The sequence below is a fragment of the Egretta garzetta genome, unplaced genomic scaffold (genome assembly GCF_000687185.1).
Source record: "Egretta garzetta isolate BGI_Z169 unplaced genomic scaffold, ASM68718v1 scaffold439, whole genome shotgun sequence".
In the NCBI taxonomy this organism is placed as follows: Eukaryota; Metazoa; Chordata; class Aves; order Pelecaniformes; family Ardeidae; genus Egretta; species Egretta garzetta.
The window spans coordinates 430,332-441,641 of NW_009260803.1; the positions used below are offsets into that span (position 1 = coordinate 430,332).

General features: G+C 53.6%; 1 protein-coding gene across 1 annotated transcript in view; it reads right to left on the bottom strand.

Annotated features, from left to right (window-relative positions):
* Positions 1-23: 23 nt before the first annotated feature.
* Positions 24-11,310, bottom strand: part of TCF7 (transcription factor 7) — a gene marked incomplete at its 5' end in the record, with an annotated part of 72,872 nt that continues 61,585 nt past the window's right edge. Inside the window, 6 exons of the mRNA XM_035902242.1 lie at positions 24-483; positions 4,226-4,298; positions 6,410-6,458; positions 10,377-10,484; positions 10,715-10,877; positions 11,155-11,265. Coding sequence (XP_035758135.1) covers positions 183-483; positions 4,226-4,298; positions 6,410-6,458; positions 10,377-10,484; positions 10,715-10,877; positions 11,155-11,265 — 805 coding nt within the window. The remainder of the gene's footprint in view (positions 484-4,225; positions 4,299-6,409; positions 6,459-10,376; positions 10,485-10,714; positions 10,878-11,154; positions 11,266-11,310) is intronic.

Genomic DNA, 11,310 nt, shown 5'->3' on the forward strand with positions numbered 1-11,310 from the left:
AAAAAAAAAAACAACCAAATGAGTTATCCAGCATCCTTAAGTCATCCTGTTGCCTAACGTTGCACGTTTTACAGGGAGATGGGGAATTTGGATGGGCCTCTGTCCTTCTCAATGGGCAGCGAAACCAGGTGGGAGAGCAGGAGGCGCCCAGTGTCCCGGCCAGCGCGGCTGGGCGCCCGGGACTATGTCCCCGTGGAGGCCACGCTGTACGCTGGGGACTCGGTGGGCGCAGCAGAGGCCCTGACGGTCAGTCTGGAGGAGCAGGCGGCGGTTTGGAGGAGAGCGGAGCCGGGGAAGGGGTCGGGCTGGTCTCTGTGTGCGGAGTCGGCGGGGGCTGCAAGCTTGTCTGAAGGGAAAGCAGAGGAGATGCATTGGAGTGCGTCCAGAGGAGAGGGAGGGGAGTCTATAGCACTTCCATCGGAAGAAACTGGGCTGGCACAGCGTCCTTCTCCTTGTAAGTACCGAATGCACTTCTTTTTCCTCCTAGGAACAGTGGAGAGAGTTGTCTGTGAACGAAGGGGGAGCCCAGGGTGGCACGCCAGGCGTAAACCAGCGCCCGGCGCAGGCCGGGGGCACGCAACCGGTTGCGAAAATCGAAACAACGAGGAAAAAAATCAATGAGAAAAATCAATGAGAAAAATCAGTGAGAAAAATCAATGAGAAAAATCAATCAAGGAGAAAAAAATCAAACCAATGAGGAAACATCACAATGGTAATAAACAATCAAAACAATAAGAAAAAAGTCAAACGAGTAATAAAAAGAGAAACAAGAATGATAATAAAAATCAAACCACAGAGGTCATTTCCCACCGCCCAGCACTGACGCCACTGTCCAGGCTTCTCCACTTCTGGGGGGCTGAGCGGGGCGAACGTGCTCAGAGTTCAAGGCTGGGGATGGGGCCACCCTGCAGGCAGGAGCCTGGCCACCGTCCGGCCCTGGGCTGTGCCCGCTTGGACATCGCGTGCTCAGGAGTGCCAGGGCATGTGCTGCCAGGACACTGCCCTCCGCGCCATTTTTGGCTTTTCTCCTGAGGCAACACAAGTCAGCCCAAACTCCTAAGGGTGCCTTCCCCTGTGGCCCATTCCCTGGCACTTGCGCACCATCCATCACCTACCGAGCCCTCCTTTTCTGCAGCGAAAGCCTCTGACCTCAGCCATCTCTGCATCTCAGAATGCTTTACGTTCATTCCTGACTCAGTGACACAGCCAAATTGAAAGTGCTCAACAGAGGCTCAGGAAGAGGGAAGAACGTAGCCTGGGGCCGGCTGGAGGAAGAGGGGGTCCGAGACTGTCTGAGTCTGGGTGTTAGAGTAGTCCTGAGCCCTTCAGAAGGCTTGTTGGTCTTTGGAGGGTAGATCACCTTTTAAACTGCTAACTGAGCTAAGGGAAAACCAGCCCTGACAGTGCTACTGTTCACACCTCACCCCTGGCTTTCCTGGGCAGGAAATGTTTGCTGCCCTCTCTCCCTTTGGAAGCAGAGGTGCAGGTACAAAATGCAACATAGAGAGACACCGGAGAGAAAGACGGGGCAGAAGAAGGACCTGGATGAATCTGCAGCTGTGCCAGGCTCAGTTCCACGCGTCCTTTCTGTGGAGCGTGATAAACAGAGCGCATCAGCGGGGGAAGATTTACTCACAAAAAGGGTTTTTTTTACAGGAAAGCACCCCGTCGGTGGCAACTCTCCTCCCCTAGCCCCACTTTTCAAGTTAAGAAACCCACTGGGACTGGGAAGATGCCAAAGACAGCAGCGCCTAGGGAGCAGGGCCCAACCTCCTTTCATCGCCCCCGGAGAAGACAGTCAGGCTCCCCACTTGTTCGTACGTATTTGGGGGGGTCTCAAAACCACAAGGCATGCGTCATCCTTGCTGTAACTGGATTTGGGCACGATTTCTCCACATCCCTTGGCAATTCTGCTGTTTGGTATCGAAACCAGGACTCTTTAGCCTGAGTTCCAGTGGTCACCTCACACGCCCGGACTCCTCGGACCGTGCCTGGCTGTCCGGAGTCAGTCCCTCGCGCTGTCGCCCCTTGTCTTTGCACGCTGCGTGGAGCTGGTTTGCCTCCTCTCGGTGTGACAGATCCCTCACGTCACCTGCTACGGGTCCTTGAGCCTCTCAGTATAGTTTTAAACAAAAGAGCTCTCAAGATGTCACCTTAATAGTAGTGAGAGAACAATTCCTCTGCTGGAGATGGTATTAATGCCTTAACAGCTAAAAAGAACATCTTCCTCCCGCCCCGCTCCCTGCCTCGGCTGTCTCATTTGAGGAAAACACATCAAATGGAGAACTTGCTAATGCGGGCATACACCTTTCTTTGATCTTACTAATGAAAAACTAGACAGTGTTAGAATATGTATTAACTAGTCCAGTATTAAACATGACTTTCCACTGGATGCGAACAAGGGAAGTGCTATTACTGCTGTCAGTGTCATCGTTAGCCGTGGTGACCCAATTAATGCGATATGAAACACGACAGCCCCGCTGAACTGAATATTTAACTCGGCGGTAATTTTACACGGGCTGTGATTTCCCCGAGCAGAGATGCCTGCGGAGAAGCCGTGTTTCCCACGGACATCTCGGGAGTAGCTGCAGGATGGGGAGTTGCAGTGTCCTGCTCAAGACGATACAAATCCATCTGTTGGTTCAATTGAAAATAATGGGGGGGGCAGGGGGGGAAGCAGGGCTGACACTACAGAATCGCCAAAACCGAACTTGCTCGTGGGCTATGGGCTGAGGCAGCTCTTACACAGCTACAGGGATTTATCCCTCTCCCTTCGGGAACTACAGCACCCCGGAGCGGTTTGGCCAGGGTCGGGGGGAGAAGGGTGAAAGCTCTAGAGCAGGACCACCCAGTTTAACCAGTTAACCTCTCCTGCGGAGTGGAAATCCTCCGGTGGAAGCTGCTCTCCGCGGGTGACCGGAGCACGTACGACAGGAGCCCACGAGCCGGCAGCAGCACGTTAGTACGGGGAATTGCAGGAGAGCTGGGACTAACCAGGGTGTGAGAGGCAAAGGTTAAAAAATAAAAGCATGCTAAGGTCTCCGAGCACAGCAGCCTGTGTTAATCGGGAAGCAGCGCAGAGGAGAAGCTGAACGAAGAGAGCTCGAACGAAGGCAGGGTGAGGTTGGAGGAAGGGCCCCGCACGGGCTGGAGCCGTGCCCTGCGCTGCGGCACCGGGCTCAGCTCGGCGGCGTTGCTGTGCAAGTGATGGGGTCACAAATATCCCCCCCGGATGTTCAAGGGAAAAGTCTCAACGAGGCATGAAGGGAGCTCTGCCCGGATTCTTAATCAGTTAAAAAATGGTGCTCGATGCCATCACCCAGCGTGGAACCGGTGAGGTTTGCTGCCGCCCAGCACCCCGAGGCGCAGGACGCGGGGAGGGAGCTCGCCCCCGGGCTCAGCCACGGGGCTGCCAGCAAGGTCGGGGGCCAAGCACCGCCGGGACGCTGCAGGGCTGCGCTCTGGGGTTCAGCTTGGGGTAGGCTGAGTGATTTTCGTCACGTTAGGCTGCAGTAAGCCCATTAAGCAACACTTCCAGCTTTTGCTGGAGTCCTCAACGGATTGGTATAAAAGCGTGCCATGAACCGCAGCCCTCTGCCCAGGCTGGAGCCTCTCCAGGATTCCGTGCCCAGGTGCCCCCCGGCAGCTTTTTCTGCCCGGCTGCATTTGCAGACCCCCTGAGCCAGGGGCTCATGCCCGAAGCTTTACCAGCGCCTGGCCGTGTCCATGCCCTAAAGCCAGAGGCACAGGGTGCTTGCAAACTGTCTCACTCCATGGTGGGTCCTGCCAAACGTCAGGGCCGAGAAGAAGTACCTCAAAATACATGGTTAGCCCCAGTATAAATAGGAAAAATAAACATGTTAACTACTGCCTGCTGGCTCTAGGGTGCTGTTCATGCAATAGGAAATCTCTAACGGGGAAAAAAAGCTCCACATGGCATCGCAGAGGTCTCCACCCTGGAAATAAGCTTTTACCACCAGGGAAGTTCATCATCACCCAAGGAACGTGCACAGCATTACACCAACATTGGGGACGGGGTAAGAAACCCAGGGTTCAGCCTGACCCTCGCAGCTCAGACACCAGCTCCTGACGATGCCCGGAGAAAGCCCCATCCCCGCCTGGCCGGAGCGGCCCTCGCCGGCGCCGGGACGGCTGCAGGAGCACGCACGGAGCCGAACCCGCTCGCCCAGGAGCACCCCAGCAGCGAGGAGATGCCGATACACACCTGCACGGGCCGCACCAGTCCGTTTGTTGGTTGAGGCCAAAGCGAGCTCTGCATTTCTTAGGAGAGGCAGGATCTGAACACAGAAGCATGCGTGGCGGAGAATGGGCAAGGCAGAGGCACAAAGAGGAGGAGGAGCAGGAGGAAGAAAAGAGGCAACATCATTTTAGCCACTTTAATACACGACTAACAGACTACAGTTTTTTTTTCTGCAACAGACCAGTGCCGGCACCACCTCTCCTGGAAAAAAGTGATCGTTAGGCAAATATCAGTGATCGCTGCTGGCAGCTGGAGAAGAAGGAGGTTGGGGAAATGGGCTCAGCTCTGAGAAATAAATATGGGCAATTACGGGGAAATTCACAGCTCTTTGAATTTAAGTTTGGCAAAGCTGCCAAATCCCAGAGGCGCTGCCTGCCTCCTGTGTCTGCATCCTTACCTGCTCCCTGCCTTCCCAGCAGCGACTAAACGGGGCTGCCAGCGAGCTCGGACTGCGCACGGAAAAGAAGAGGAGGAAACGTTGCAGAAGCAGGCTGAAAGCAGAGTTAGCACCAAGGAGACCCAGGCCCAGGTTATTCTACTCCGCCTCCCGCCATTCCCCTTCCAGTTTTAAGGGAAAAGCTGTTCTCCGTGGCCTTTCCTAACGTTGCAGTTTTGCTGCGTAACGGTGGGACTCAGTGGGGTGAAGCCCTCCTTGCTGCCAGGCACGTCACGTTTTTTCTCTAGCGCTGTACATGGGATCTGAACGGCACGTTGCTGCGCTGGCTTCCCACTCCCTCTGCCAGCCACCACCAGTGCCTCCTGATGTGCACGACCAGCAGCTGCTTTTCAATCCCGAACAGGCAAAATGATTGTTTCTGTATCACGCAGACGAGGCGTATATATGTGTATATGAACGTATATATACACACACGCTACGTATAAGCCTAAAAGCTTGTATTCCCCTTATCAGTCTAGACACTGAATGAGATCAACAGCGTTAACCAAACTGAAGATATTACTGGGACGCAATCATGGAATTGCTTTTTACGGACAATTCAAAGAGGTCATCCAATGGCGGGCTCATTAAATTAATGAGATAATCTGAACTTAAGGAATTAATGCGGGATTCTGGTCGCACGGACGTGTAAGCCACAGCAATAACACCAGAGCTGGACTCCCGTGTCCGAACCAACAACTGAACTGCCCAGATGCAGCCAGATGTGCAGCTTGGGGTCCCCAACTCAGGTGTGCCAGGTCTTTGCATGGGTGTGCAAGGCCAGGAGAGCAAGGGGCTGAGCCAGCACCCTCCCCAGGAGCACTTCTGGAGGGAGACAGAACTGGTGTTTTGCTTAGAAAGCCAACAGTCTATCTGACTTAATTTCATCCCAGAGTAATTAAGAGCAATGAGCGGTAACGAACTGGTAGGCTTGAGAGTGGGAAAAGCTCTTTGTAAGTCTACAGGCAACCGCAGAATGGACATCCTGGGAAAAAAACCAGGCTGTCTAACTTCATCTATACGTGATGCCACAGTGGGCAAGGGCAGTCTCTCGATGTTTTATAATGAATATGCAGTGGTACAGATATTACTTATTCCCGATACGGCAGCAATGCTCCAGAAACCAGCACAGGAACAGCCTTGGATGATGGGAATGTGTCTGTCACCAGCTGGAATCTGCCAGAAGGGCCTTTTTAATAAACAGTGGGGTGCAGGGAGGCAACTGGTGCTGGTTTTTGGTCTGACTTTGCTTGAACTCTAGGTTCCTTGGAAATGAAAACCAAATTTGGGTTAGCCCCATGGGTGATCTTCAATCCTGTCACTGCATTTAGTCCCCCACGCAATACTGATGGATTTGAGAGGGGTTTTCTCTAATTAATGGTATCGCATGGGCTGATGGGGACGTTCACTCTGGATGTTTTGAATAGATTAAGTTTGGTGATAATTAATGTGAAGTTACACACTTGCCAAAATCTATTATTTTCAGTTTTCACGAACTACCCATGTTCTAATTCAAACATCTCTATGAAACAGTGACTGAAATGTTAATTTACTGTGTCTTAAAAAAAAAAAAAAAAAAAAAAAAAGCTTATTTCTTTCTTTCAGCTCAGGAGAGCAAAAGAAAACACGGTAAAACATGACAACAGCTTTGCTTTCGGATTATCCCCTCTGAGCAGAAACGAAGGGGCACCCACCGAGCCGCAGGCGTTTACCTGAGTTGGAATCTTGCTGCTTTTCCCGTGTTCGTCTCTTCTTTTTCCCCTGGGGAATCAAAGGAAAGGCCGTTATTCCGTGCTCCCCGGGTGCTGCGCAGGGGTTTCGGGGCCGGATGAGGCCGTCGGGGAAGGCTCAGCTCTAACAGCCTGGGTGCTGCCAGCTCTGCCCGTGCCGGGGAGAGATGAACTGGGAACCACTGCAAGGGGATCTGCTCAGGTTTACCGGCGTGGGCACCCCCTTCCTTTCCCCAGCTGCCCAGTCCGATGCTCCCGGGAAGAAACCCCGGAGGAACTCTCAAAGCAACCACCCCAATTTGTGTTTGCACACATGCTAACGGCCGCCTTCTACCCGGCACAGATTTGTTCTGGGCACGCACCTTTTCTCAGGAATGACCCCTCATTTCCCATGCCCCCAGATCCAGCACCGAAGGCATTTTGACTCAGCCCAAACCCACCCTGCGCGAGATCCGCGTGTGCACAGAAACAGCAACAGAAACTCAGAGGAGACGGCGACCGCATCCCTGCTGCCACCCCTGGCATCTGCTGCACCTTCTTCCCAACACGCTGCTCCCCTGCTCGGATTTATGAGCCCACGACCACGCTACAAACGCAGCTGAGCCCCTGCTTTGCACTGCAGGCTGCGTGAGAAATCGCAAGAGGAAATGTTGGTGGATGCAAACCCACTACAACAAACCCGGCGCCTGCGCTGCTCAGCATCTCTGCCAACTCTTGCCAGCCCTCCTCGGCCCACCCTGATGGGTCTTGCCTGGGAATCCCACCCATTATTGCTTTAATTAATTAATTGATAATTTAATTAATAGATCTAACTAGATTAATAGAATTAAACGAGATTCTGATCGACAGCTGATTCTCCTGGCATACTCTTATTCCTCCTTCTTCTTTCTGTTTCTAAAAAGCACTTGGCCCATTTTAGCACCTTCCCTTTTTCCGATACACGCTTTAATGTGGTGCCCTGTGCCTGAACAGGAATTGGCCCGTAACTTGTTACCAGGAGGAGCATCCCTGATTTCCAATGGGAAAGAAAGTTTTAGGAGATCCCCAGAAGTTTATTTTTTAAGTAATACTTATCCCTCTACCTCAGTGCCTCCGCAGCTCTGGACCCATCTCTCATTTTTCTGTTGGTTTTTTTCCCCTCGCTAACAAGAAAACCCAGTTTTAGCCCCAAACTGCCCCTCTGGCTCACAATACGCAACAACTCCTCTCATCTCCTAATGAGCTTATTAACGAGGGCAGAGGGGTGCAGGAGCAAATCTGGCCTGCGTGGAGCAGGCAGCTTGCGGGGCTGCCTTTGACCCGTGACTTTTTATATGACTTCTTGTGGTTTGAGTGAAGGTGGAAAGCTCCGAGCTGCGGTAAGCTGCTGCTTCAGTGTGGGAGCAACTGTATTTCCTGCCCAATATCCGCATCACGTGCTGCAGAAGTGACCTACATTCCTCCTCCTCCTCCTCCTCCTCCTCTTTCTCCTCCCTGCTCAAGCTCCGGAGAGAAAAGCATCTCTTGCAATGGCCACAAGACCCGAAGCAGCTGCTTGCCGGTCCTGGGAGAGCCAACGTGCGCCTTCAGAGCCCTCTTACCTATGGAAGGGGAAAAAAATCTTCCGGAGCAAGGAACCAGTCCTTGCCAAGATGAAGGATGCTACAGGATTGAGATTTCTGTGGGGGATGCGCTTGGTCTTGGAGGAAGATGATGCCGTGCTCTCAGCGATGCTGATGCTCTCCAGATGCTGCCGGCCTCCAGAGCTGCCCTTAGAGAAGCTGGGCTGTCCTGGTTTCTCTAAGGGTGGCTCCGGAGGCCGGCAGCATCCAGCATTGACCCTGCAAAGCTGCATATGGGTGCTGAGCTCCTGGTCTGTGCTTGCAAGGAGGCAGAGATACCTGTACTGCTGCAGGGAAACGTGGGCCGGGGGCTTCCTGTAGCCTCTGCTTTCTCTGCATCACCTCTGCCCTATGTTTTTTTGCTTTTTAGGTTTTTTGGTTTTTTTGTTTTTTTTTTTTTGTCTATTTAAGGGTGTTTTCTTGCCCCCGGTGGTGCTTGGGCTTTCTGGAAGGAGGGCTTGAGTCAGGGTGGGCTGGACGGGTGCTCGCTGTGCGGCTCCCAGGGAAAGCAAGCGGCTGCGAGGGAAATGACGGAGACTTAGATCAAAAGGCAGAGCCCTAGAGTGGATGGATGGACATCTGAAGGCTTAACACGTGCTTTGCTTCAGGTCTCTAATGACTTTGTCAGGAGTGTAAGATCAAAACAGTTGAGAAAAGCCACTAGAAAAGACCCGGAGTGTATCCCGTGCCGCTGGGGCACCGCTGCACCTATGCAGCCTCATTTAACATGGTGCCGCTGAAGTGATTGATATAGCTAAGAGGAAATGATTTTTTTTTTTAAGAGTAACCTTTAAATGTTCCATGGAGTAACCTGGAGGCTTCCCAAGTGCTGGCCCTACCACCATGAGCTGCAAAGCAGCTTCGCCCCACCAGCCAGGCCAGGAGCTGCCACCGCTTCTCCCCAGGAGCCCTGGCCTTGCCCGTGTGGCCAGTCCACCGCTGCCCCCTCCAAAAAGCCACTATTTTAGACGTAGAGTCAAATCATCTCTCTATAAAAACCAAACGCACGTTTGTCTCTGCTCATGCCTCGGGGATCAGTTTGGCATCGACTGCTGAGGCAATGTACCTTGCTACAGCCCAAACTGGGGAAGACCAAGGCTGGAGCTTCCCTTCTTTCCCTTGAACGCAGGGAAGGCTCTTCTGGCTATGGGAAGGCGCGATCCCAGCACTCAGCGTGTTTGCACGAGCTCATTTTTATTGCTGAGCACCACCGCTATTTGTTGCGTGGCTCAGCTGCTCTGCTCAGCAGCCACTGCCTGGTTTGGAGGATCTTTTTTTTGTTTCTCAGTCTGGAAAAGTTTGTTGTTGTTTTTTTTTTCCCTAACAGCAACCTTGGTTGGGCAACGGGTTTGCCAAAGAGCTGGGCTGAGCTCGCAGAGCAAGCAGTGCTGTTGTCTGCCTTTGCTCCAATGGCATTGGAATACTTTGAACATGGCAGGCTTGATTTGGTCAGGGTCCCCAAATGAAGATTGGTCAGGGTGGGATCGGTGTCCCTGAGGGATAGACAGAAGCTCAGTGACTATCATCCTGCAAGTGCCACTTTCGTGCCCCGCAATACACGGGGCTGCTGCTTGGGATGCAACCTCATGGAGAGTCCAAAATCGGTCCTGAACAGCCTGCGAGACCGAGGTTTGCCCTACAACTCCACAAAGCAGCTTACACTTTGCTATTTTGCCTTTATAACAATTATTTCCCGTTATTATTACGCTTTTGTGAGCGTGGCTTGGGCAAACGCCCCGTGCTAGTTTTAAGCCCGCAGAAGAGCACCAGCAGCCCGCAATTCAGCAAATCCACCCAAACTTGCGGCGTGCCCTTGGACTCGGCCTCAGGTGGCCGGGGCTGTGGAGCCCGTGGTACCCAGCCCCGTGATTTCAAGCCGATGAAGAGGGCAGTACCGCAGAGCAGACGGGGCTGAGCAGGCTGCGGGTGCCCACTCAGCCCCCCAGCCATTCTGCCCCCACCGAGTTTCTCCTCCCGTATCTCTGCCCCATTCCCTGCTCCCACCGAGCCGACATCTCAGCTGCTGCTCGAGACGCACGAAGCAGTGGGTCTCCATAAAATTGTATTTCCAAAGATCGCCCACATCATTTAAAAGTTCCTCTTCCTTTCTGCTTGTATTTACTTGGGACAACGCATGAACAAATGGTTGTGGTAGCTGGGGAGCTAGAACATTTGTGCTATAGATAGGCAATGAGCCAAGAGGATGTTCAAAATGCTCCCAAAATGTGAATTTTTATAGCTATCGTGCCATCAGGAATGGCAAACACCAGTTGTCAGCACCCCTGCCCTCCCCCCTTCTCCCTGGGTCATTTCTGGCTGTGCCATGGGACAGGGTCCGAGCCACTCACGTAGTTGTCTCTGGCAGACCAGCCGGGGTAGAGCTGCATGTGGAGCTGCCGTTCCTTGCGAGCCAGTTCGTAGTACTTGGCCTGCTCCTCCCGGGACAGCGCGTGCCACTGCAAGGAGAAGCGCGGCAGTGAGACCTGGCCCCGCTGTCCCCTCCGCCTTCGGCCCTCCCAGCCCATCCCCACCGCAGCCGCCCCGCGCCGGGGCACATCCGACTCGGCGCGATTGAGGGGTAAGAGCACCCGGTTTGGAAGCGGATGCTTGTTACGTGCTCAAGAGCGGCTGTAAGGGACGGGGATGCTGCACTGGGACGATGGCAGCGAGCCCCGTGTGCTCTTACCCTCCTTCCCAAGATCTGGTTGATAGCGGCGCTCTCCTTCAGGGTGCATTCGGCAATGACTTTCGCCCGCATTTCTTTCATATACAACATGAAAGCGTTCAGGGGCTTCTTGATAGTGGGCTTCTTGGCTTCCTTCTCTCTCTTTGGTTCTGGTTGAGGTTTCCTTGGCAGGGCCAAAAAAGGAGCTGTCAGCATCAGAGCTACCCTCCAGCCTGGCTGCCTGGTGGCACCAAGCTCAGCAGAAGACTCGACTCCAACCCAACCTGATGGCATGATCAGGTTGGGGGCCTGAGATCTGCACCTCGGGCACGTGCCGTTGCCTGATACAGGCAGAGCCCAGTGTTCATCCATCCTCCCCCCGGTACACGCATTAATAGGGGCAAACGAAATGGGTATTAAGGCACTAATGCTGTTGAACCTTGCTGGCGCTTCCGACTTACATGTTTCGGTCATAGTGCTCCATCTCTTGCTTGCCGGAGTGGGGCACGATGGCGGGGTGCGGGATGCCGGTGGTGTGCATGCCGGAGCCCAGCATCAGCGGGTGAGTGAACCTGCAACAGAGGGCGGATGAGCCGCGCCGGGAGGGCTGCGCCGGG